The sequence below is a fragment of the Dermacentor silvarum genome, chromosome 1 (genome assembly GCF_013339745.2).
Source record: "Dermacentor silvarum isolate Dsil-2018 chromosome 1, BIME_Dsil_1.4, whole genome shotgun sequence".
NCBI lineage: Eukaryota > Metazoa > Arthropoda > Arachnida > Ixodida > Ixodidae > Dermacentor > Dermacentor silvarum.
Genome location: NC_051154.1, coordinates 181373737 through 181398498, shown reverse-complemented (window position 1 = coordinate 181398498; position 24762 = coordinate 181373737). Strand labels below are relative to the sequence as shown.

General features: G+C 43.4%; 1 protein-coding gene across 7 annotated transcripts in view; it reads left to right on the top strand.

Annotated features, from left to right (window-relative positions):
- LOC119436487 (uncharacterized) overlaps positions 1–24762 on the top strand; it is a 77363-nt gene that overhangs the window by 13098 nt on the left and 39503 nt on the right. For all 7 annotated transcript variants that reach the window (XM_037703347.2, XM_049658098.1, XM_049658102.1 and 4 more), the window contains exons 3-8: positions 57–167; positions 795–1047; positions 10384–10422; positions 12922–13032; positions 13743–13832; positions 23888–23959. In XM_037703347.2, coding sequence (XP_037559275.1) covers positions 57–167; positions 795–1047; positions 10384–10422; positions 12922–13032; positions 13743–13832; positions 23888–23959 — 676 coding nt within the window. The remainder of the gene's footprint in view (positions 1–56; positions 168–794; positions 1048–10383; positions 10423–12921; positions 13033–13742; positions 13833–23887; positions 23960–24762) is intronic.

The following is a 24762-nucleotide window of genomic DNA, read 5'->3' as shown; positions in this document are numbered from 1 at the left end:
TGTTTTTCTGTTGCCTTCTTAAATCCTGGATGGTCTTGTGCATGTGTATATTGCAGTGCATCCAGTCCTGCTGTTAAATATGCTGGAACACAACTGAGAAGGGTGGCACGTCCATCTGTTGCTTCACAAGCAGAAAAGAGGAACTCGTGGGACAGTAATCACTCGGAGTAAGATATCATTTCTATAATATATATTCTTGATCCAGGAAGTTTATTTTTTCTTTGAAAGATAGAACTAGAACTCCCAGTGATCGTAAATAATACCTTTTATTCTTGAATATAATGTAGGAAATAAGTACCACTTTTTATGCATGGTATAAAGGCTCGGAGCATAATTAAAATGTCTATTTTGAGATTGCACACGAAAGATACACCTGATAACAACAGCCGCAACATAAAGTGGCTGCAAAGATACACTAATCTCTTTGGTTGTCATGGCGGGTGCAGTTGTACCAACTATGGCTAAAGAGATCTGCACCATCTTCAAAGTAGTTTTGCACTGGATGTAAAATGGCATATTTGTATATTATATCTTTTGTCATGCGTGGAGAAGTGTAAATTGGGTCTGCAATTGCATTAGAAGGAAAGGCATCAAATGAGAGAGCTAAATCTGACTAAATACAATGAAATATTTCGTTTTTGTAATTTACACCCTTTGTGATAAATGGACATGCTTAGTCACATCTCGACAAAGGGGGCAAGGAATGGGGGGCCGCCTTTGCTGTCTCCATCTGAAAAGAATGTGCGCTGTAAATACTGGAGACTCAAGCATTCGGCCAACCACTTCCTTTGCAGTGAAGGGGCAGCCTTGCGCCGAGCTTCTGACTCACTTGCATCTCGATGGCCTCTGAAAACCCCATCCAGTGCAACAGCAGCTGAAGCACGTCCGCGTACCGTCAGCTTGCCACTGCGGCCTCCTCGTCAGGTGGTGATGCAAGAGTGTGATGATGGTGGTGTGAAGTTAGACTCATCTTCATACCGGTCAGTGTGCCAGGACCTCAATGGACTCAAGACTATGCTCCTCAAGCTACGCCGCATACTACAGGATGTGAGTGCTTTTCACATTTCAGACATAGACCACAAGGTCACCTGGTATTGTTGGCGAGGAGAAAGTTAATCTTGCAAAAAAAAAAAAAAAAACTTCGGTTCATATTCTCTCTATCCCTGTGCGACTAATTTATAGAATAACAATTTGGGCTTAAATTAACAAGTATGCTGGAACAAAAAAATTGAAAAAAAAAAAGTAAGACAGTCAAAAGTCTATTGAAGACAGTCACAACATTTAGTTTCAGTGATTAATGCTTTCTTTATTGTACAAACATGGAAAATTCTCATTCACAAATGTATGCATTGTGGCTCAGTGGCAGCAAATAACATCTCATTAATGGAACTCAAAAGGGTATTTTGCCAGCATTTTCTTCTCTAGTGATGTTTTCCAGATCTATTTTTGGAAAATTAAAGGAGGCAAAGGAAACTTTGTGCTTCCAACGAGTTATTATATGGCTTGGAAGTGCAGCCCTCCATACTGCATTGTTAGGGAAAATTCACAGTTGAGCATCTAGGCCAATAATTTCTCCTCATCATATTATGTGAACTTTCTTGGAATGGGGTTGTGTATGTTCCTGGTGAGTACATTATTACTACTGCTAGATTGGCCCATCTTGTTCTGTGCAATGAGGCCACATTTGACATCTCGTGGAACATATCAGGTCTGATGCTTCTTCCTTGCTGAGACTTGCTGCATGTACATTACAAATTTACTGAGCCCAACTATTGCAGGCAGTAAAAGAAATTATAAAAATGGCTTAAACGGGCCATTTATTGTTTCTTTTTCTTGAGCTGATTCAGGGCCATGGAGGCGTCCATGCTTTTTGGACTTTCTGGAATATCTTTCTGTACTAGAGGTCCTGTACTTTCTGGTTTAGAGGAGCCACCGACCACTTGGAGAATAATTTAAAAGTGCCAAAAACGTGCCTCAAAGCTTCTGCTAAATGCAAAGCCACAGGGGAAGGCATTAAGCTTGCAGGTACACACCTCCACTGTAGGTGATAAGGCAAGATTAGTTCGTCTGCACATATCTGTGAACTGACTGTGCTAGTTCATCAGCTTTGCTAACTATAATAATAATAATAATAATAATAATAATAATAATAATAATAATAATAATAATAATAATAATAATAATAACAATAATAATAATGTCTTAATTCGTGTCCCATAAAAATACACAACACGGGAGACCTGCAGTAAAAGCTGTCATGAATGACAGCTTGACAGACCTGTAGGTCCCCCATACGCGAAGCAGTTACACGACAAAAAAAGGCATGTAATACATGGTAACGTTTGAAATTACACTTCCTGAGCGTACAATGTAATTTACTCAAATTGTGATGAAATAAGGCAAGATGGAAATGCAAATTACAAGTTCACTCATGTAATAAAACAACACAATCAACGACGGAGGAATCACAAAAGAAACAACATAAATGCAGTTTCACTTTTCCGCAAGAAATAACAGTAATACATATACAATGATGGTAAAGAGAAGCAAAACAGATAAAGCACACATTGTGAATTGAAAGAAGGGAAGATGGAACCGTTGCCTCACCATGTACAGTCTGTTTCACACTTAGGGGAAAACTCCGAGCTCCTTGCAAGGTGCTCGGAGTTTTCCCCTAAGTGTGAAACAGACTGTACACTGTTAGGGGTAACGGGGTAGAGAAAAACTTGGTTTGCAGAAACGAAAATTTAAGAAAGTTAACGGCCTAGAATTTTTTAAAGTACTGTCGAAGTTCTCTGAATGTTATATCTTCAATTTTAACGTGTTCATTATTTAATCTATCATTGGGTAATTTGTTCTGTAGTGTCTGTAGACCATACATTGTTTTATAAGTTCTCACTTTCCAGGGCATAGTGTTACGTGTCAGGCGGGCAGAAGTGTTTTCCTGTAGGTTAGCTAAACGGTGTAAAAAGGAGCTATTATTTACTTTTTCGTTTTTAAATGTTTTGCTTAAGATGTAGTCGAACAATTTGGCAACTGGGATTACGTTGTACTTGTCAAAAAGATGCTGTGTGTGTAAGTAATAGGGCAACTGCTCTCATGACTCTTGTGTTGGTGAGGGAAGATGAGTGGCAAATAACCTGTTGTGCGAGGGTAATTTCTGGTAATTGGAACATTTTTGACAGTTAACTAACCGCAGTTCATTCATTCATTCATTTAAATTATTTACCCTTAAAGGCCCTTCATCAGGCCGCATAGCAAATTTTGGTTATGCGCTGGAAGTTGTTACATGCCCTCTTGGGAGCGTTCTTCCGCAAGGATTTTTCAAATTTGTTTATTAATAGCCGAGATAAAAATATTTCAGTACCATGAACCCATGATTTCAGGAGGCGAGTGTCACCGCCAACAAGGACACTCTCTCCACTTACCCCGTCTAGCCTCCGCTAGCGAAATTCCTTCCCTGCGTTCTCCCATACCGAGCTGGAGGATCGCATGACGCATACGTCACGGGCCCCCACCTTCCTTTTTTTTTCTCTCTCTCGCATTTTGCTGCACGGTGCACTTCCGCTGATGGTCGCTTGTGTGAGCTGTTGCGTTTGTCTTGTTTCGCGCAGCTCACAATATTGCGTGCTGTGCGCGAGAACACCGGACTACCGGTATAAGTCAGTGCTACACCAACACAGAGGCAGGCATAAGCGGATCACAGAGCATGATTGCACGCTAGAACATGGTAGAAAATGGCATTGTTTCACTCTCAGCTCGTGCGACTGCATGACGTGGGAACAAGCAGACAAAACGGAAGTACGTCGCGCTTGCTGCGGTGCGAAGTAAAACAAAAGTACGCAGACATTCGGCTTGTGTGTTTTATTATTTCTCTAAACTTTAATTCTTCTACTCAAGCTACAGATTAAACAAATAACTGATGTTGCATTGAATAATTCTCGAAGTGTCACGTGTCGCTATGAGCGATGTCGCAGCATGTACATGTATGTAGGCGCACTTGCTGATGTACATCATTCCCCCTTTTTGGAGCACGGCGCTCGCAAGGAGAAGGGCAAATGGCATTTAGTTTGAAGCTTCAGCTCTTTCCGCGGCGCATAGCGATGTAATTCTTAGCTGGCTGACACGATCATTAGCGCGCATTGTATGCACTGCGCTTGTCAGCCTAAAGTGGCCAGACCTGGTGAGGGGCCCTTTACAGTGCATACAATGCGTGCCGGAAAGAGCTCAAATTTCAAAACAAATGTCGTTTGCCCTTCTCCTCGTGGACGCCAACCTCCCAGCCGGTGAATCGACGTCAATCGAGCAAGTAAGCCTATGTATATGGCAGTGCTGTGACGTGACTTCGAGAATTATTCAATGTAACATCAGTTATTTGTTTAATCTGTAGCTTGAGTAGAAGAATTAAAGTTTAGAGAAATAATAAAACATACAAACCAAATGTCTGCGTGTTCTTGTTTTCGTACCGTAGCAAGAGAGATGTGCTTTTGTTTCGTCTGCTTGTTTTCACGTCGTGCAGTCGCTTACTTGCACAGATAACGTAACTATGGCATTTGCTACCAGGGTGTCGGAACAAAATGTTTTTTGTTCTGGTTTTTGTTTCATTCCACTAACAAAAGTTCCATTCCGGTGCTACCCTGGAACGAAAAAAAATGCTCTGTAACAGTTCATAATGCAAAAATTTTCAAAGCAATGCAATGTTAAAACATGGTATTAATTTTTCCCAATAAGTGAATTATGAATTCTAAGATCATGCTCAGTGCCCTGAGTCAAGGCACTGAGCATAATGTCAGAAGCAGAACATCATCGAACGCACACGCCAAAATGCGAGACAGCTGTTCCGATAACATAACTTAAGCGAACCTAGGTGAATGATAATACTTTGGTAACAAAGCGTTGTGCCCATAGAAAACAAAACGATAAGCTCGTCAGCGCGCAAGCCCTGGGCTTTGCTATGATGCCAATCTGCTAGTGCCCCGAGCGGCAGGTTTAGATTAGTGGAACGCTGGACTGGCTATTGCTCGCACTATCTACAGTGCACTATCCCTGCCTGAGATACGCGCTAGTGCTGACATTGCCTGGCGTCGGTTCTTTCAGATTGCAGACTTTTCCCTTGAACCGAAAACCAATGAAAAATATTTCGGTTTCACTCCGAAACAAAATAATGTTTCGGTTACGTTGTCGTTCTGATCAAAATTATTTTTTTTCGTTTATCGTTTTTGTTTTCGTTCTGTACTGACACACTGTTTTCTACCGTGTTCCAGCGTCGTGATCATGCTCTCAGCATTTGCTTTGTGCACGACAGGACTTGAGTGCGTTCTCGTGCTCATATGCTCCAGTCTGGCCGTGCTATGTGGTGCGGACTGATTTTGTCCTTCACCAGCTTGGTTCCCATCCAACTTGCGCAGTTTGAAGTGCTATCAAGAAGTCTCCCAAGGCATCTAACCAGGAGCGGCCTGGAGTGAGCGTGCTGGCAAGCGTGCGTGTGGTCTGGCCTTATGTTTCGCGGGGTTCCAGGCTAGTTAAGCATTCAAAACTAGTCAAAATTAGCGAGACTCAATGGCTAGGGCACCGATAAGCAGGATGGCGAAAGTTTAATGCCTGCATGGCCGGCTGAGCGTGAGCAGATGATAGTCGGCTTCATTCGGAAGAGCGTAATTATCGAAATTCGGAAGCAGATATTCACTTACTTCTGCTTGTTTATTAAAACTTCGTCAATAAATATACACAGTAACAGTAGGAAGAAGCACTGATCGAAACACCCTTCTTGATTGACGGCAGCTGTTGGCCATAGCACCCACATATGGGAATCCGCTTTATTACGAAATAAGGCATCCAGAAATGAGTGAGGAGCAAGCTTCTGTTGAAAAGAGAGCGTTTAAAAGGTGACTTCGTGCTCTGCTTGCGAGCGCCACGCGCCGCGCACGACTGCAGAACTTGGCTGAGATGTTCACAGCAGTGTATGCTATCTGCGGACAGTGTTTTTTCACTAAGCCCGAGGGTTGGTTCTTCAGGGCCCCTCTAAATTTGTCAGGCTTTTTCTTGCTTGCGTACAATGTTGTTTGGGAGTCGGTTCCATTTGTCAATGGCAGAGGGTAAAAGTGATTGATTGAAGGATTCAGTTTTGCCGAATACACATTGAACAGATAAGGAGTTCAACAGCCACTGCAAGATATGTGATGGAGGGAAAAAAAAATGTTGTTGCGCAGGCTGGGGAAGTTGTAATATAAGTTGTGAAACAGAACTGTAATGTGCACATGTGCAATGATAGCACTGGTACCCCCATGAGTGGAATGCACCTGCTAAATTCTGCAATGTTGGCCATCATCACAGCTTATACCTCAAAGCTCCTGCTCACTTTAACTTCACTCCATGTGGCAAACTAGAATAATCCCAGCAGTCTGCAACAAAACTGCGGCCACGGTGGCCGCATTTCGATAGGGGCGAAATGCAAAAAACACCCGTGTACTTAGATTTAGGTGCACGTTAAAGAACCCCAGCTGGTCCAAATTAATCCGGAGACCCCCACTACGGCGTGCCTCATAGTCGGATAGTAGTTATGGCACGTAAAGCCCCATAATTAAATTTTTTAACCAAAACTATTTGAACTTGGAATGTAGGAACATTTTTTTGGGAAAAAAGCTCCTCAACAAGTTAGGAAATAGAACTCATCTAGGTATTTGAGAACATACCGTATTTTCACGCATATAACCCGCCCTTCCATATAACTCTGCACCCCTAACTTTGAACTCCACGAAAAAGAAAAAAATAACCTCGCGTATAACCCGCACGCTTATCTGAAAAAATGAGGACTAGGAAGGTTACAACTATGCGCAGCCATCATTTCGTTTTCAAAACAAATTTATTTCAAAACGACCGCCGCAACGTTGTCAGCGCTGTCGTCCGATTCACTGCTGCCATCCAAGGATCGTCACCGCTCTCGAAGACGTAATCGTCTTTGGAACCATCTCGCAGCAGCTCTGTTGCCGATTTCTTCAGCAGCAGCTATAATCTTCAGTTTCTCTTTCAGAGTGAAAGACTGCTGCTGAGACACATTCCTGATGCCTAAGGCTGGCCAACTGTGCAAACTGGGCGTACAAGAAACGGCACCTTACTCGAGCGAAAAGCACAGAACACCCATACCGAAAAGCATTTTTCTTCCTCCATGCCGAAAAGTGTCTAACCAGACTATGAATGTGGATCAGGCAATTACCTGTGTTGGCCTCTTATTGGCTTAACACACGTCGATGTCGATAGGCATGCGGACAATGCGGACTCTGCACGGCAGGCTGCGCGTTGCCGCGAAGCCGACCCCCACCCCCTCCCTTCGCGAATGTTTGCAGATACCCGCACCCCCACTTTTTAAGCACTTTTTTTTCAATTTTTGGTGCAGGTTATTGGTGCAGGAAAATACGGTATTGACGACTTATAAATAGCAACATTATTTCTGACAAGAATAAAAATATTCCTTCCAAAATGTTTTCATTGTTTCTTTTACCGCTGTTTTCTAGGACTGTTGAATAAAACCTTCTTCATCGTCAATTATTGGCTGAATCTAGCTTCGATAATGTCTGCATGCTCGGATCAGATGGTGCGTGTTGATGTTGGGTAGTGGTTCCACAATAGCAACATTGAGCGAGTTTTCAGCATGGTGTGGTACTTTGTTAGTCGCCCTATCAGTTACGACCCTAATACATAACAGCGTAGCCAGCCTATATTGGGAATTAAGATGCCATATTGAGGGCGATCTGGCTGCAGAAATTCACAGCCAGGTACTCTTGGGTTGCTCGGGCCTTGTGGGAGTAAGCAAATTCATTACATAGGAGTGGTGCAAAATGACATTGTGCTCAGAAAGCCTGGCTGCTGAATCTTGTAAGTTGTCATGATTTGCACAGAAGGTGACTAGGACAGCGTACGACTTACCAAACCAAACCACTTTATTTTGAATGCGTAAGTTGGGCAGTCCTCCAGGCAAAAAGCCATCACAGACCTGAGGAACTTGGGAGATCTCCTGTGTCAGACTGTAAGCTGATGCCTTAAAATAAATGTGCTGGATAGGTGTCACAGGCATCGGTGAAGACAAAATTAAGCGCCTAAATAGACAGAGTGAGAATCGTGGTGGTCTATGCTTATTCAAAGCTGTGTTCTCAAATACCTTGTGCACACGGTATACTTCTTGGTTGTGGCTGGTACAGTGTGTGGGTTTGGCCAACATGTACAACTCCTTAAATACGTTTCAAATTTTAAACTCTTTGAAATGACAGTAGGGCAGTGAGAATCTAGGAAAATGCAAAGCTCCTTTTAAGTGTTAATTGCTGAACATTCTGCTTGAAGTGCATCATTATGACAGAAAACATATTAAAGTTAGCGTAAATCCCTTCACTGATCTCCTGTTATGAGAATTAGTGCAGGTAAAATAGTATAACCCCTTTGTCAATGAGCCCAGCTTTCACATTTTGGGCATCCTATACAGACTTGATCCACAAGTGCTAATGCAGTGATTTGTGGGAGATGGAAAAGTTAGAAATATAATAGACGTCTCCTTAGGTATGTCACAAAGCGCTGGCAACGTCAATGCATGACGTAAGCGGTGCATGTTCAGTGACCCTGGTTGGCAAAATACAGCCACCGCCGGCTTCCTGCGTGGTGTAGTCGCGCATGCCTGGGGCAGGTGGGCGCCACGTGGACGCTTCTTTTTTTCCAAACCTCTAGAATTCTTTTGTCAGTCACATTAGCGGTATTGTGTGTCGGAGAACATTGGTGTGTGGTAAACTGCATGATGAAAATATGGTGACGCTGGCCATTTTGACTTGCGAACTTGAATGATGTGGTGGTCTGTGATGGATTGTGCGATGAATATCTGCTTTTCAGTAGAAGTGTGCCACGTTTGTTGGGGTGTGGTTAAGTGTATGGCGAAAAACAGCAACGATATTGGCTCATCCTTGCGCAGGGAAACAGATTGCATTGTGTGTGTATGCGTGCGCACGCACATTACGCGATTAGCAATGCATCTCCCTTGCGAGATTGTGGACGCGTATTGCGCGTAAAAAGGCCACTTGTAGTGATCAGGTGCCGATAGAACTTCAGGACCCGTAATTTTTGAGCAGGTGAGGATGAATGAGACTGATTAGTAAGTGCATGTTTCTCGCTGCCACTTGGGCTGTGTGCTGGAAAAAGAAAAAAAACAAGAACACCTTCATTTGAGATAATCTATCGACTGAAAGGTATGGCTATAAATGAGCTGCTAGAATGTTTTGACCACTCCCGAAGCTGTGTGTGTACATTTCACCACGGGGAATGCACAAAAGGCAAACGACTGAATTTATCTTTTAACGCAGATCTCATGGGTCTTAAGAAAAACCGAACTTTCTTTTTTTTTCTCTATTGTGATACTTACCTTTACGGAACAAATTTTATGCTGTGATGATGCTCATAAACATGCAAGAGTTGGGTCTTATAAAGTTGAGAGCAGCAAAGGGCAGCAGCAGACACAATGAAGTTCCTGTGCAACGGATTATGTATTTATGTACGCTTTTGCCTTGTGCAATCACATGACCATGACTCATAATTAAAACTAAATAATGGTGCGTAATATCCATAAGCTGCACAGTGGCTTCTGGGGGACACTGTAAGGAAAGGCACCAGAATAATTTTGACCGCCTGGGTCTCCTTACCGTGCTCCTAAAGCACGGTACCAGGTATTTTTGCATTTCTCCCTTATCTGAATTTAGGGAATTTAGGCTGGGTACGGCTCCCCTGAGCTGCCATGGCGGGTATGGCTGATAGTTGTAGACGAAATTCATATTGTATATCGTTTAACACTACAGTGTAAGTGGGGCGAAAGTTATACCTTCACAACAATGCAATACATTGTTTTTTTTTTGTCCAAAGACCAGTCATTTAAACGAAATATAATTTCGGTACCATGTAAATGTGCATCTTCTGTGATAAAATGTTCGCTTTCAAAGAGTAATAAATTTTTGTGGCTGTTAGATTTACAGAAAAGGTCCATTCTTACGAAATCACTACATGCTGAATTAAGGGTCGTATGCACTCGGCAACAACGCTACCTTGTTGTGCTGGTGAAATCGAGACGATTATACTTTCTAAGCACAGTTCGTAGATGCTGCCACTTCGAAAAATAACAATATTCCGGAATTACGATCGCAGAAGTAGATATACAAACAGTGCTCTTAGGCAGAGAGAAAGGTCGCATGAACGCTTTTTGTCAACTAGCGCCCACTTCGGAGGTGCGGCAGATGGGAGGGGCACTCGCAGTGACGTCACGCTGTTTGCAAACAGGGCGAGGTCTATTCACAGAGATAGAATGTACTTGAAGCTCTGCGACTTAATAATTCCTGGGCTTGTTTTCTTTTTTTGCAGGCTGAGACGCTAAATCCCTTCGAAGTCTCAAACACTAAGGTAAGCTAGTGCTGGCTTTTTTGTGCTGGTTGGAAAGTGAGCATTCTCTTCACTTTGTACTTTGCTTCAAAGGTGACAGCATTCATGGGATGTAAAAATAACCTGAACTAAAACCATTTTTTTTTATTCACGTGGCAGTCTTAGTAACAAATTCAGGATTTTCAGTGCTTGAAATAACCCATGTGTCCAATGAGACATGAATTCTGTGCAGTTCAGAGTTAGCATTTTCATTTGTTATGTCATTAGACTTGTTGGGCACATTCAGTGACAGGAGCTCACAATCTTGCCTGTCAGGCTTTAATTTGAGCAATACTGTTGCGATAATACTCATTAACATATGCTTTCCCTTAACTGGTGACTAGCGTCACTATATGATGTGTAAGCAAAGTATCGTTGACTATAAAAGGGTCCTTTCAATGGCCCTCTTTATCATTTTTCCTGCGTCTCGGTCCTCCATGATACCTTATTGTCCTTATGAAATTTTGATGTGTGTTATTTCATCATTAAATGCGAAAGTTATTAGTAGTGGGTTTGTTTGAAGGTTCAGCCGAGCATGTTCATTGGCTGAATAGTGTAAAGAAAATTTGTAAAAAGTTCCAGACTCTAGTGATCTTTGATTTCTCCTATCAGAGTTACGTAAATTGTACTCGTGTGTCCTTTGGCTGTTCAATAAATTTATACTTCCACATGATCTTGTGAAGGTTGCCCCAAACCATTGCTGCCTGAACAGATCTACATAAAACGCTGAGTGACCCCCCCACATTCTGAAAAAAAAAATAATAATAAATTTTGAAAAATTATCTAGTGTGCACGCGATAGCATATACACAATGGCTGCTTCACCATCCTTTGGAAAGCAGGACATGGAAGACATGCCTGGTTAGCAAGCCCTATGCAAGTTATCCTTGGGCCACTGTGTTATCACTGTTTGCCTTTACTATCTTTTACTGTGTTTGCATTTACTCTTGGCATATTATTTGCATTTACTCCTGGCATATTATTTGCACATTTGCTCTATGAACCCACGAATCTCACAGACAGCATGTGCGTACTTGCCAAGTTTTCCAATTTTATTACAGAATGCCTGATTTGTTTAGATTGCCTGATTATTGTAATCACCCCTATAATATTAATTTTTTGTGTGTCCACCTGTGCAAAAAAACTGATATCAAAAGAATGTAAATCTCTCGTATTTTTCCGAAGCAACAATGTGAAGAAACATCTGTAAAGATCAATCTGTGTCAGAAAAATTGGTTGGCGATTGTTATTAGCCTCATAGCAACCAATGGCAACATATTATTGCATTGGCATGAACAGCTTCCCTTTTCCCCTCCATGGGTCCTGCCAAGTGCATTATTGCTGCGTTACAGAGATGTGGTCTCCAAAAAGCACCTTAAACTTTGTACTGTTCCTTCTCAATTTGCAGATTTCATGTTACTTGAAAGGTCCTGTAATAAGGAAAAGTGCATTAACATTTGTACTTCATTAATGTTAATGCTTTTTACCCTGGTTAGCACAACCTGTTGGTGCATCTGAACACATGAAATGAAAAAAACGGGGCCAGTGTTTTCAAGAGCAACGAAAAACTTGTGCATATATTTGTTCGCCTGTGGTGCAGACTATTCTAGCTGCAACTATGGGGAGCATGTGACATTTAAAGGGGATACGACAAACCGTGGTAGCAGTGCCACCATTGGATGCACTGGTGTGACCCGTTGCACAGCCTCTCCCAGCATGCTGCATGGATTTCCGTCCATTTGCCCACGCCAGCCCACATTCGATGTTGTACACAGTTATAAAAAAAAAAGCCAGTTTCAGCATATGTGTAGCGAAGAGTTCTTCAGGTGCTCAAATGTCAACAAACTAGGTAAAACTGCAGGGAAACCGCCATGTTTTCAATGTGCAAGAGGAATGGGAGAGCCAGCATTCGAGTGTCCTGAAGGGAACGTGTGTGAAAGATGAATGTCAACATAGAAGCATGTGCTGTGTTGATATAGGTTTCTAAGCACCTTTTTCTCGCCAGTTTATTCTGTAGAGTCAAATAAATTACTATATATTCATAGGCTATTATAAAGAGAATTTTACATTCTTATGTAAAGAGTACTACAGACAAATTGCGTAGGAAACCAATGAGCACATACGTTGGGAGTGACATCAGCAACTGCTTTCAATGTAAAATGGGTAGAAGAAAAAAATGTGCCAGGAGATGTCACTGTGGCCGGCAGAGATGTGGTCCTTTAAGTTTGTTCTTAAAAAGCAGGATCTATGTGGAACACTTAAAATCGAGTCTTAATATATGCAAAGATCTCTCCTTTCAAATCACTGCATTCGCACACAGTTGTAAAAATTCTTTTAGGCTTCTTTGAAGGTTGCACCTCCTGGGTAGTGAAAAAGTTTGCTTAGGATTGTTGTAGTGTTAATGCTTTGTCCAATGTTAGAAAATGAAATGACGGCTGTGTCTCCTTGTGTCTATAAGAAGGAAAAAAAATTATCTTTCCAGAACTATTTCTATCATGCGCTGGCTAGTACTGATCTGCCCCATGGTTTTACGCACACTCCAACTGGCGACACGCCTGATTTCAACCCCATTGATCCCAATGATGTTTTGCAGGTATGTTAACCTCGGATTTGGTCTATACATATGCATGCTCTAAAAGCTGTTGGCTAAAACGATTAATAAGGAAACAACAGAGCAAGTGACACTAGACTGTTAGGATAATTGCACTGTGTTGGCGCTCTCACTGGTTTTCCATAGTCTCTAATTGAAAGCAGTGTCTCTGTCATGTGGTGTCTCTCAAATGTGATGTATTCTTTGAAGCATTATTAGGGTAGTTAGATTTTGCTCTGCATTCTTACTAGTTTTCCATAGTTTATATTCAGTGGACTAACTGTAACATTATGACTCATTTATGCTGAACTATTCCTTGCAGTGCATTTATTCTCATTGTATTGTAAGTTGCCTGTTTTGTGGTGGTCATTTGCTTTTGTGTACCCTCTGCACCAGTATAAAAGGGAACACCAGATTTGCATTCAGCCCTGGTAATGCTTCTTGTTCTTGTGCTAAAGTCCAGTGAGCATTATAGAGTCACTTCTCCAATCGGAGAATTATATAGCAAGTAATCTTAGTCTACATGTCTCCAAGTATCGTCATGGCTTGGACAGTGTTTTTTTTTATATTAGTGCACCGTGTACATTAATGTGCTTTTGTGAAACGTTATAGCTTTATTATTTTTGCTGTGATTGCAAGTTGACAACATTGTAGTAACATGTTTGCCATATGAATGCTCCATGCTGTGATTTTGTTGTGGCCTTGACCAACAGGAAAATATGGACCTCAAGCGGCAACTCATTCTAATGCAGCAGCAGCTGGAAGACAAGGACCGCACAATTCACCTTCTTCAGCAGCAGATGGTAAGATGTGCTTGCATATTTGAGACATGGGTAGCAGCGGGGTTCCTCTCTCACATTCATTGTTGCATTATATCACTGCTTTAGTTTCACGCCCAGCATCCTGTTGTGCCTTCACTCTTTCACTCCTCCTATTCCGTTCTTTATGCTGTGGCATTCCGTGGGCTATTTTCCTTGCCTTTTTGCTAGCTGTGAGTGCTAACTTTGTAGAGTGTTTTGCAGCCTGATTAAGAGATAAGAGTGAGTGAGTGAGGAGGTGCCTATAGGACCATGCCGGCAGGACAAAATGCACTACCAGTGTGGCGTGCCCTTCACTTCTCATCTACCACTTGGAAAAGACACAGTTGGCCTCTTGTTTCGCATGCATTAGTTCTAGTGGAGAAAAAAAAATCAGTGTCACACCAAAACAACGAAGCAGCTTGTGTGGTGTGGTGCTAGGCAGGTAGCATGCGTATGTGAATCTCTCAATCTTGAATGATGACGTTTTGGTTGAAATATCAGTTTTAGCATTTGTGCCTTTACCTCTTGAAGTTCAGCTTCTTTCTTCTGTTTCTGTAAGGCATGAATGGAACTCAAGCACTCAAGACAACCTCCTCAGAATAGCAATGTAAATTTCAATAATTATAAACTATCCTCCAGACAAGCGTGTACCCAGTGTGCCCTCTCTGGCTAAGCACCTGACAAGGAGCCACAAGTACAGTAAATTAATGTGTGCATGTGCCGCAGTTACTGACTGGTAGTTTTGCGTGCCAAATTGAAAGTAGCCGCTTCATCTTAATAGAGAGCTAGTTCATCTTCAATGTAAGCCGAAACCGTGCAGCTAAACAAGGACAAACATGCAGTCGTGCATCGGAGAGCATGCCCTAGTCCTGTGGTGCATGTTTGCTTCTTTGCCCTTGTTTAGTTGTGCTGTTTGACTCACTTTGCGAATAGCCATTTTCTACTGTTCTTTATTCTAAAATTGAAACAACTGCCAGACCCGTCACGGTGCCGTAGTGGCTTTGGCGTTGCGCTGCTAAGCCCTAGGGCGCGAGGTCAAATCCCGGCTGTGGCGGCTGCATTTCGATGGGGGCTAAATGCAAAAACACCCGTGTACCGGGCATTGGGTGCACATTAAAAAGCCCCAGGGGGTCAAAATTACCCATCCGGAGTCCAAATTAATCTGAATTAACAACGGCATGCCTCATAATCATATTGTGGTTTTGGCACGGAAAACCCCGGAATTCATTATTATATTGAAGTGTTGGCAAAATGCGCTCAAGCGTACCAGGGAGATAACACAGCCACCACACTGTGTGGCTGCTGTTGGAGGAGAGTGTCAAACTGCCTACTAACAGTATATTGTGCAACAAAACTTGCTACTGGTAGATGTACTACAGTTAAACCTGCTTATAACGAACCTCCATATAACGAATTCCTGGATGTAACGAAGTTTTTTTATTCCCCGCCGTTACTCCATAGAAGCACATGTATTTGAGACCTCTACATAACGAAGTGACAGCGGGAGTCCCCCTCGAAATAATGAATTTTCCCTGCTGACAACCTAGATATTTTGCCCTAAATTTTGTCATTTTTGCGCCAGCAGCAACTAGAAGCACCTTCTCCGCTGCGACGGAATGCGAAGCGGCGGCGGCGCGCTTGGCGCGCTCGAATTCACGGCGACTGCGAGGCGAGAGCGAGTGCACGTGTGGGTGCATGCGAGCGTGCGCGAGGCAGGCCTGCATTCTTTGACCCAGCGATCTTGCCGCCGTGGGCGTGACCTTTCCCCCTCCTTTCATTCAAACCTGATCCCGCCGCTTGCTGCAGCTGACCTAGCCCGCCAAGCCGGCACTCTCCTTTTCCAGTTGACATTGCCGAAGAAAAAAAAATGTTTTTTTTTTCAATGCGCTGGCAGCGCCACTCTTTGGTTACAGCGCAAGTCTCTGCGCTTCACTGCACTAACCTACACTAGGTGACACTATATAGGGCCGTTTATAGTCCGACGTAACGCGAGCTAGCTACGTCTTGTTGGCAAAACGACCCCCTCTATAGTCGAGCGCACCGGCGCCTTCCAACGCGCCCCGACGGGCCCTCCGCCGAATTGGCACCTGACCCATTCGCGCGTTGGTCGCGTCGACTGCGCCGACCCACAATGCCATTTCGCATGAACAAATAAAGGCACCCACGCTGCTTCGCCGACGGTCGCAGACAGCCGTTCAAAGCGGCGCGTGGGTTGGGATCGTTCTGCGCATGCTCTGAAGATAACAGGCGACGGCGCGCGCGTCGGAGTATAGAGGGGATGGTGTTTCAGCTGGCGCAGCGCAACCGGTGTAGCGTGACTGGCCGCAAACGACGCTGGCCCGTGCGCCGATAATGGGCCTCTTTGATTATCCGTCCCTGACAGTCCTGGACTGCCCGAAGCAATGCTTTCAGCCAATTAGCGTTGCGTGTGCAGCTTCTCGGACAGTCCGGGACTGTCGGAGACGGATAATCGAAGAGGCCCATTGTCGGACTATAAACGGGCCTTATACGATGCTACGACGCCATCAGTAAGCGGTAAGAATCGAGTAAATATGGTAAGCGTTTCTTGTTCGAATTTTCGTGCAGAACCTGTATTTAACGAAATCCTCTTTATAACGAAGTTTTTCGGGAATTGGTCAATTTTGTTATATTCAGGTTTAACTGTATAAGCTTCTACCTCTTACCAGCAGAGTCAAAGTGTGTTTGTATCTTGCTTCACTTAATAAGCTACGTATGTACTCGTCTGAAATTTTATGCAGTTTATGTCACTTTAATTGGTTACAGACCAATTCGTTTTACTGTAGAGACTAAATAAATAAACTTATAACTGATATGCATTTATCTTTTCAGCTGTGTATATTGGCTAGAGGAGAGTAGTCACACTACTATTTTAGACAAAGACAATAGTGCATGAAGTTTTATTGCAAGGGTTTAGACACACTTACAGTAAAACCCCGGTGATACAATCACGGCTGGTACGAATTTCGGTGTGATACGAATTTTTAACATTTCCCGGCCGAAATACACTGCTCTTAATACGGAAAACATAGGCTGTTACGAATGCGTCGCCGCGTCGCCGCGCCGCTGCAGATCATACGAACGCATGAGCAACAATGGTGGCCGAGTCAGCGAATAGTCGCCAAGCAACAGCCTACGTCAAGCGGCTGTGCGATCTCTCATTGGTCCCCACGTCGAGCGGACCGGACCACATCACACCCTAGCTGATGCTTTGACAAGCGAGAAAGAAAACGAGGGCTGCTGCAGCAACGACGACCGCGGCAGCAGCCATGACGGCCAAAACGCTCCCTGTACTCGACATGCTGAGGCGTTCAGTGGCATGTGAAAACATTTGTGAGATCATGTGCGCGTACTTTTACGCCTTCCAGAAGGCAATCGTTGACGATTTGGGCAAGAAGAAAACGCACACGGATAGTAGAACCCCGTTGATACGCTTTTCAAGGGACCGCGAAAAAAAACAAAAGTCGCAGTTTCACCCAAAATGCAAGGCAACGATTGCGATAGCAAATTAGTAGACAGCTGTACGAAGCAAGGATAGTAGTTTTATCAGCTGTATAAACTTGTAAACATTCGCTTACTAACTAAATTAACAAGCACGGTGTCACGTGCGCACAGGTAAACACGAACCCATCTCGCTCGATGACTGTGGGAGTTCGCTGTCAAATCACTGGAGTAAGGAAGCGCGGCACCAGCAGCGAGCGAATTGACCTTTGCGCTGTCTCTCGCTTCAGTGCTAACTAGACGTCGAAAGCGCAGCGCGTACTAAGGTATCCGGCATTAGTCGCGCTTTGCACAGGTCGCAGATCACTTTCAAGATACAGCCATGTGATACGGCGCCGGCGTGGCCGCGCCGTATCGGCAACGTGCCGGTTGCTTGTTGCAATGCACCGGTCACTTGTTGCAACGTACAAGCTGGCTGCACCGCTAAATTTACTTGACCGCCACATTCAAGTGCAATGTAAGATGCAGGAAAATTACAGATTGGCGACGTATCAAGGGGAACATAATAAATGGAAGTAAATGTAGGATTTAGGTTGGGACTGCGTAAACACGACGTAGCAGCCCGGAAAACGCAGCAGCGAGGAACATATCAACGGGGTTCCATTATTAGGAATTTTTCTGCTAAAAATAAATTCATTTTTTCTTGATTTTGTGTATGTTTTGATGATACGAATTTTAGGTGACACGAATATTTCGCGCGACCCGACGAGATTCGTATCACCGAGGTTCTACTGTATATTGTTATTTAGAGATGGTCACGCTCCGAAGTGTCCAATTTTTTCAAATTTCTTGCAGTGAAAATGCCCTTCAATATGCTTATTGCCAAAGTTGTCATTTCTAACCACACAGTCAAAAGTGCCCATCTGGCCATAAGGTTCTGCTTAATTTTGTATTGTACATCTGGAAAAGTCAATGTTTTATTCTCCCTAGTCATTTTTAGACAACCTGCGCATAGGGCACGTTACCTCTTGCATCTTACAACTGGCATATGATAGGTCCGATTCCTTTTCTTTGCCTACCATCCATGGTTTCGTCTGGGTCGGTTAGTTGGTCAGTCAGTTTCTCACCAAGTAAATCCAACCTCATTCTTAATGCGTTCAGTGACAGGAATTGAACCTCGTCCCGCCAGCGTAGCAGCCACATGCTCTAACCATTAGGCCATAAACACACATTTACTTCTCTCGTGCCATCACCATCTAGCTCTTTCAAATGGTTGCTGCCTGTTATGATGATTTCTATACAGTCAAACCACTATACAGCGAACCTCGATTTAACGAAATTCGCGATTTAATGAACTATTTTTATTTTCCTATCTTAGTTCTGTTGAATTAACGAAACCTCGATATAACGAAATACTCGATATAACGAAGTTTTTTGCTACAAGTACAACTTCATTATATCGAGGTTTGACTGTACTATGGCACATATCTACAATGTGGGATTGGCCAAGAAGCGGGCAGTACATATTTTGCCACCAACAAGCCCTTTGAGATGATAGATTATCACTGCAAGTTGATGATTTAAATTTACATAATATGGCACATACCTGCAACGGGCGATCGGCCAAGAAGTGACCAGTACATTTAAAATAAATTAGAAGAAATGAAGAAATACAAGCCAATATAAGATTTGTTGCATTGCATAACACGAGTGCGCAAGAGCGCATGCGTGCGCCAGCTTCCTTTATACCAATGACGCAGGAACGAAATGGGCAAATTTATAGCATTTCATTAACTGCTTCACGAAAGCTTCGCTTCACATAGATTCCAACATGTGCGTTGGATCAGCATAATTTTTTAAAGCTTTGTGCCAGGGTATGTAGCATTTTGTATTTTCAAGCAGATTGAATGCAACTACTAAAATGTTTGTTTGTTATGGTAGTTTATAACTTAGATTAGTGTTGGAAATTGATGCTTTCTAATTAATAGCCTTCAGATATGATCTTAATTCAGTAACTAAAAACTGGTTTATTGGGTCTTCAATGTTTAATCATATGTTTGTGATTCTACCCTGTACTTAATGGCAGTCTGTTCTAATAGAACTGTTACATAGATTGTATACAGCTACAGTTTCTGCTGCAAAGATCTATACTAAAAAAATCGAGAGTGCAATTTAAACGATTCCTGACAGTAATGTTCACTGATAATTAAGAGGATGTTACATTGTGGAGAGACATCAATGAGCAGACTGCAGGAGTGATAGGTGTAAAGACTGTTTTCTAATGGAACAAGTGGCTGATGATGATAGCAGGCAAACAAAAAATGGCCTTATAACATGCTCTCGGTCCCGACATAATGTGGTCTGTTTTACATTAGTACATGGTAATAACTGTCCGGCAAATGCTGCCGATTTCTAGGTCCAGTTCGCCCACTGCACACATTTATAGTTCCTGTTCAGCTGGGGGTCCTCCACAGTATACATGCTGTCATTGCCGTACACTAAATTGAAGCAAAGCAGTGCCCTTCTGTGCAGTGCAGCAAGAATACTGTTGTTTACAAGAGTATGGAGGGAATTCTTTTTGTTTGGCATAGATGAGGTGCACTGGTTACTGTTTGCCTTCTCTGGGAGCGGCATCATTGCTTCGTTATCGATTGAAATCATGGAAAAATTAGCTGTGATGGCAGCTCCTTGCAAGTCTGTGTGGTTTCTTGCCTATCTTTGTCTCTTTCCACATTGTGACACCAGTTTTGATAAAAAGGTCTTTCCTTGGGGTGTCAGTGAAGGGTGTATGCCAGTCATAAGTTGTATTGTTTGTATTATGATGTTTGCTACACGGATGTGACATCACGTGTTACTGCAAGGACCAACACACAGAATAAAGGCCCAACCACAAGGAACGGATTTCCGACGGATTTTCGGCGTCGGCGCCGGCCGGCGGCACGCGCCGGCGGCCGGCGGCGTGGAGAACAATGCGCCGCCGGTCGGCGCCGCAAGACCGAGCAGACCAGACTGCAGCGCTGACGGCGGAAGTGGCGGTAGACGCAGGGGACAAACAAAATATAGCCTCCGAGATGGTGCACCGTGCCTTGTGAGTGAGCTCGGAGGCCATTTAAAAAGCGAGCTTTCGGCGTTGTCGTCCGCGAGTGCCTGTGCCTCGTCTGCGTCCCAAACAGCCGATCGCTCGCACGTGCTCCGGCCATTGCAAGTGGTGCAGCTTTGTACGGTATCATGGATAATGATGTATACTCTTTCCAGACAGGGACATGCAAGGAACGCCGAAGTGCACACTTATAAGGCCCGTCCACGTTACCGGCACGCCAACTCGCCGTACGCCGTTCGCGGGTCGCCGTTTGACGGTGGTTTCGCTCGCGAGCGGCGAGATTTCCTTGCGACAGGATGGGACCGGGACCCATTTGTGCTGCAGATGTACAGCGAAGTGGCCAATCAGTGACCGAGGGGTGGTCACCCTGGCACCGACGGTAGCCTCACCGCCGCTGATCGTTCGGCGGCGCCGATATCGTCGCTAGGCCTTCTCCGGCTCACTCGAAAGCTTAAGCTGACGGCGCTTCGGAATGAATCACCGACGCGCACCAGCCACGATATTTTATCACCGTTGTTGTCGCTCTTCGCTATAATTATACACAAAGAAGAAAATGCGCTGATATTAGCGGCGCCGTCGGCTGTGATGCGGGCACAACCGAGCCGGTCGTCTGCCGCCGGTAGCCGTGCACTGTAGCTGAGCTCGACAAGTATCGGAGCTCTCGTTCGTGTTTAACGTTCGACAGCGGATATAGTTTTTCATACAATGTAGAATTTACGCGTCACGTTATCTAGCGGAAAGTATTTTTGCTAGGAACAGAAGCTGCTGGTGATGCTATCCATGCTATGCGACTGGTGCTACGTTTTTCAGCACAGACAACCAGCGTATATGTTTGCACTAGAGCTGCGGACAATTTTTATGAAGTTTTAAAAGTACAAGAAGTCCTTGCTTAGTAAAAACAATTGTTCTGTTAGCGCAACATTTTGCAAAACTGACCGGCTAAATTCGGGGCCAAGGATCTGGCCACATTGCGCCACGCTTGAAATACGTCGACGCTGAGAGTCTCTTGTGGTTGAGAGCCGTCAATGAGCGTCCACGCCGCGTGCCGCCGGCCGGCGCCGACGCCGAAAATCCGTCGGAAATCCATTCCTTGTGGTTGGGCCTTAAGGGGCAGCTCTATGTGTGTAGTTCTGTCTTAGCTAGTGTTGTTGCTCAAGCTGCCCATCTAATGTGTATGTTTTGGTGCTTTGGGATTCTTTTTTTTTTTTTGTTCTTGTTATGAGTGAAATTTATAAAGTAGGCCTGCTTTATACATTAAACTGTTTCAAGCCCTATCACTTAAAGCGGGAACCATATGTTTGTATGCGTCGGCGTCACCGCACATCTGATTGTGGAAAACGTGACTTAGTGGCTGTGGAAGAAAGGAAAAGGAGAATTGTGCTGGCTTGTCCTGCGACAGTGGAGATCTGAACAACGGTCAGAAGTGATGTGAAACAAAAAGCAATAAGAATAGAGAAAGTAAATTATAGGGAGAATAAAAGTAAAGAGGGACTATTTGGTATACTTGCAGCATTTACAATTGCTACTGTTAGCACTGTTTATGCATAAGTTGTGAATGTGTGCACTAGTAGTGAATCTCAGTGGAATCTTATTGAAACGATTCTGCATAATGCGTTTTTCAAGATAAGTTTTTTTTTTTCTTTTCCCGGCCAACATTCCATAAGAACAGTGTATTTTCGTAAGGTTAATGCGATTACGTTTTCACTTGAAATTAGATAATTCAGCTGTAGTGGGCTTTTACTGGTATTTCTAAATAGCTTAAGATTCCAGTGTACTAGCTTAAATAACATTCCAATGACTCACGAACAATGTGTTACGCGCCCACAGCCGTGCAGATTCTACAGCAACGTTGCAGAGAAATTGCAACCGGGAGAGAGCGGAGAGAGACACTGCCACACCACCGATTCGAATCGGGTGGATGATGATGATGGTATCGGCGGTGATGCAGAGAATTGGGTAATAAAGAAGGTTGTTGTTGGTGTGCGTGAGAGCATGTCACGGCCGCTAGTACCCTCTTGTGTAATCGACTGGGAAGATGTCTCTTTCCGGTATGCTTTGCTCATAAACTTTAGAACGTTTTATGGCATTGAAAAGAAGGAAGCTCAGCGCAAACTGACGAGCTATTTCAATGTTGCTAAATAAAAGTGTGTTGGCTGTGGCTCGTGTGGTGTCGAGTGATGCTGCTCTGCATAACTGCACATGCCGAGGAGAGCATATGTCGCCTTGAAGAAGGCAAGTCCACTTGTCGAAACGTTGGCTCCTGCTCTCACCTTGTTCTCGTGTTGCTCATCGTCTGCATTGCCTGTTATGCGGAGCAGTATCACTCGATGCCACATGAATCTTTGCTGTTGAGTTTGTCACCGAGTACGCCTATTTTCATACTTTTTGTGGACCTTGCTTTGAATAATAAGATTTTCAGATGATGCGTTTTATTTTCCGGTTACCGTGAAGATTGTATCAACAAGATTCCACTGTCCACACCTTGTGTAATACCTATGACTAGAGGCACTTGAGGGAACTGAATAAAAATAAAAAAAAAAAAAAATTACTCGAGACATATTGCCTCTCATGCAGGGTACATCATGAGTGCATGCCAGCTAAGGGACAGGATAGGGCATTGTGCCCACAAGCCATTATGGATAGAGTGAGATTACAGAAATTTGCAGGGTTGCCAGTTTTGCTCAAGGGTCAGGGTGGAGGTGTTTTTGAAGTGGATACAGAACTTGCTTCCCCCAACCTCTCGCACAAATATCTGGCAGGTACAGATATGGGCACCACTCGCGTGTCTCCCTCGCGAGACATGTCGGCCGAGGAGAGGGCGAAAACTTAATTGTACGAAGTGGGTTGTTTCCAGAAGCATTTTGTCTAGGAATAATATTTGCTTTTACCACAATAAGGCGCAAGCTGACGCTGAGGCCGGCGCGCATGCATGGGTCGGGCCTAATGGCAAGGAGAGCCCTTACCTAGTGTTCGCATTTCTCAAAATAACAGCTGCATATGTACCACCACACAGTTGTCAGTTATTTACGCCTGAAAATGCTTCAGAAATGAAACACATTCAGTTATCTTCCTTGGCATATGAATAGGAGACATAGTGCTGTGTAGTGATGCCGCATATTAAACAATAAAAAAAGCAATAAAATGTTGTGTGATAAGTGCTCATAAAAAACAACTGAAAATCTCATTTCTTGATGAGCATTGAAAAGAGTATCCCAAATATTATACCCTGCAGATCGCAAATGCCCTGGTGCTAAACATCTCGCCTTGTAGACCATGTTCTTCATACCTCTAATGACGTTCAATACTTCCATTAACTAATATCTTTGCTGAAAGGGCTCCTAAACTCATTAATGAGTCACAGTAGCAAATGCTGCTGCAGTTTGAGTGCTGTGGCCTTCAAAGATAGGGTTTTCAAAGATGGTGAAACTGTTGCTTGTATGATTTACCTTGAGTTACTTTCATTGTTGCATTCATTCATTCATTTTATTTGACCTTTCAGACCAAATACATGGACATTACAAACGTTGAAAAGGATCCTGTTAAAGTCAATGTTGCAGTACAGACAGAAAGGGTAAGCCAAAATTTTTAACATTGAAGTGATATCTGTAAGTATGATATTATGTTATATGATTGAGAAATTGATAAAAATATTACAAACTTAAACTTGCTCTGGATACCTAATGGTTAAATTCTCAAGTTGTCATTATGATTAATGTAACAGTCAACCTTCATGACTGCAAACCACAGGTGATACGGCCACAAATGTTTCTATTTTATGTGTGGAGGAATGTAGGCATGTTAGCTGCAGGCCACAAAAGTGTAAGACACATGTAAGTCTGTGTCAAGGGACCGTGTTCCTTGATACAATCTTAGCTGGCAGTGCATGCTTTTTCGTTACTCATAGTTTTGGGCCATACATAAATACCGATGCTGCCTTGTGTATTTGTATTGCTTTGCCATCTTTTATATTTGTCATGCTAAATGTTGTCTTTCAGCTCGCATCATAATTCTTGTATTTAGCATGTTCTAAAACTGTCCTGATATGAGTCACATTCACTTTCGTATGTTAGGCATGCCGTTATGCATATATAGTAGTAGGTTCTGGAAATGACAGGATAATCATTGCATGATCCGGAATGTGTCATGATGACCTATAGATAGGAACACCATATAATGAGTTATCATTTCATCAGATGGCTGCCGACCGCAATATTACTCTTTGTGCCACAGAATTGTTTATGGGAAGATCATATGGTGCACAGAATTTTAAGCTAAGTCCACTGTCCTTCCCTGTCTGCCTGCTTGGATATGATTACCACCATGTGTGAGAAGAAAGAATAGGGGAACAGAGGGCCTCAATATTTAGTGCCAATT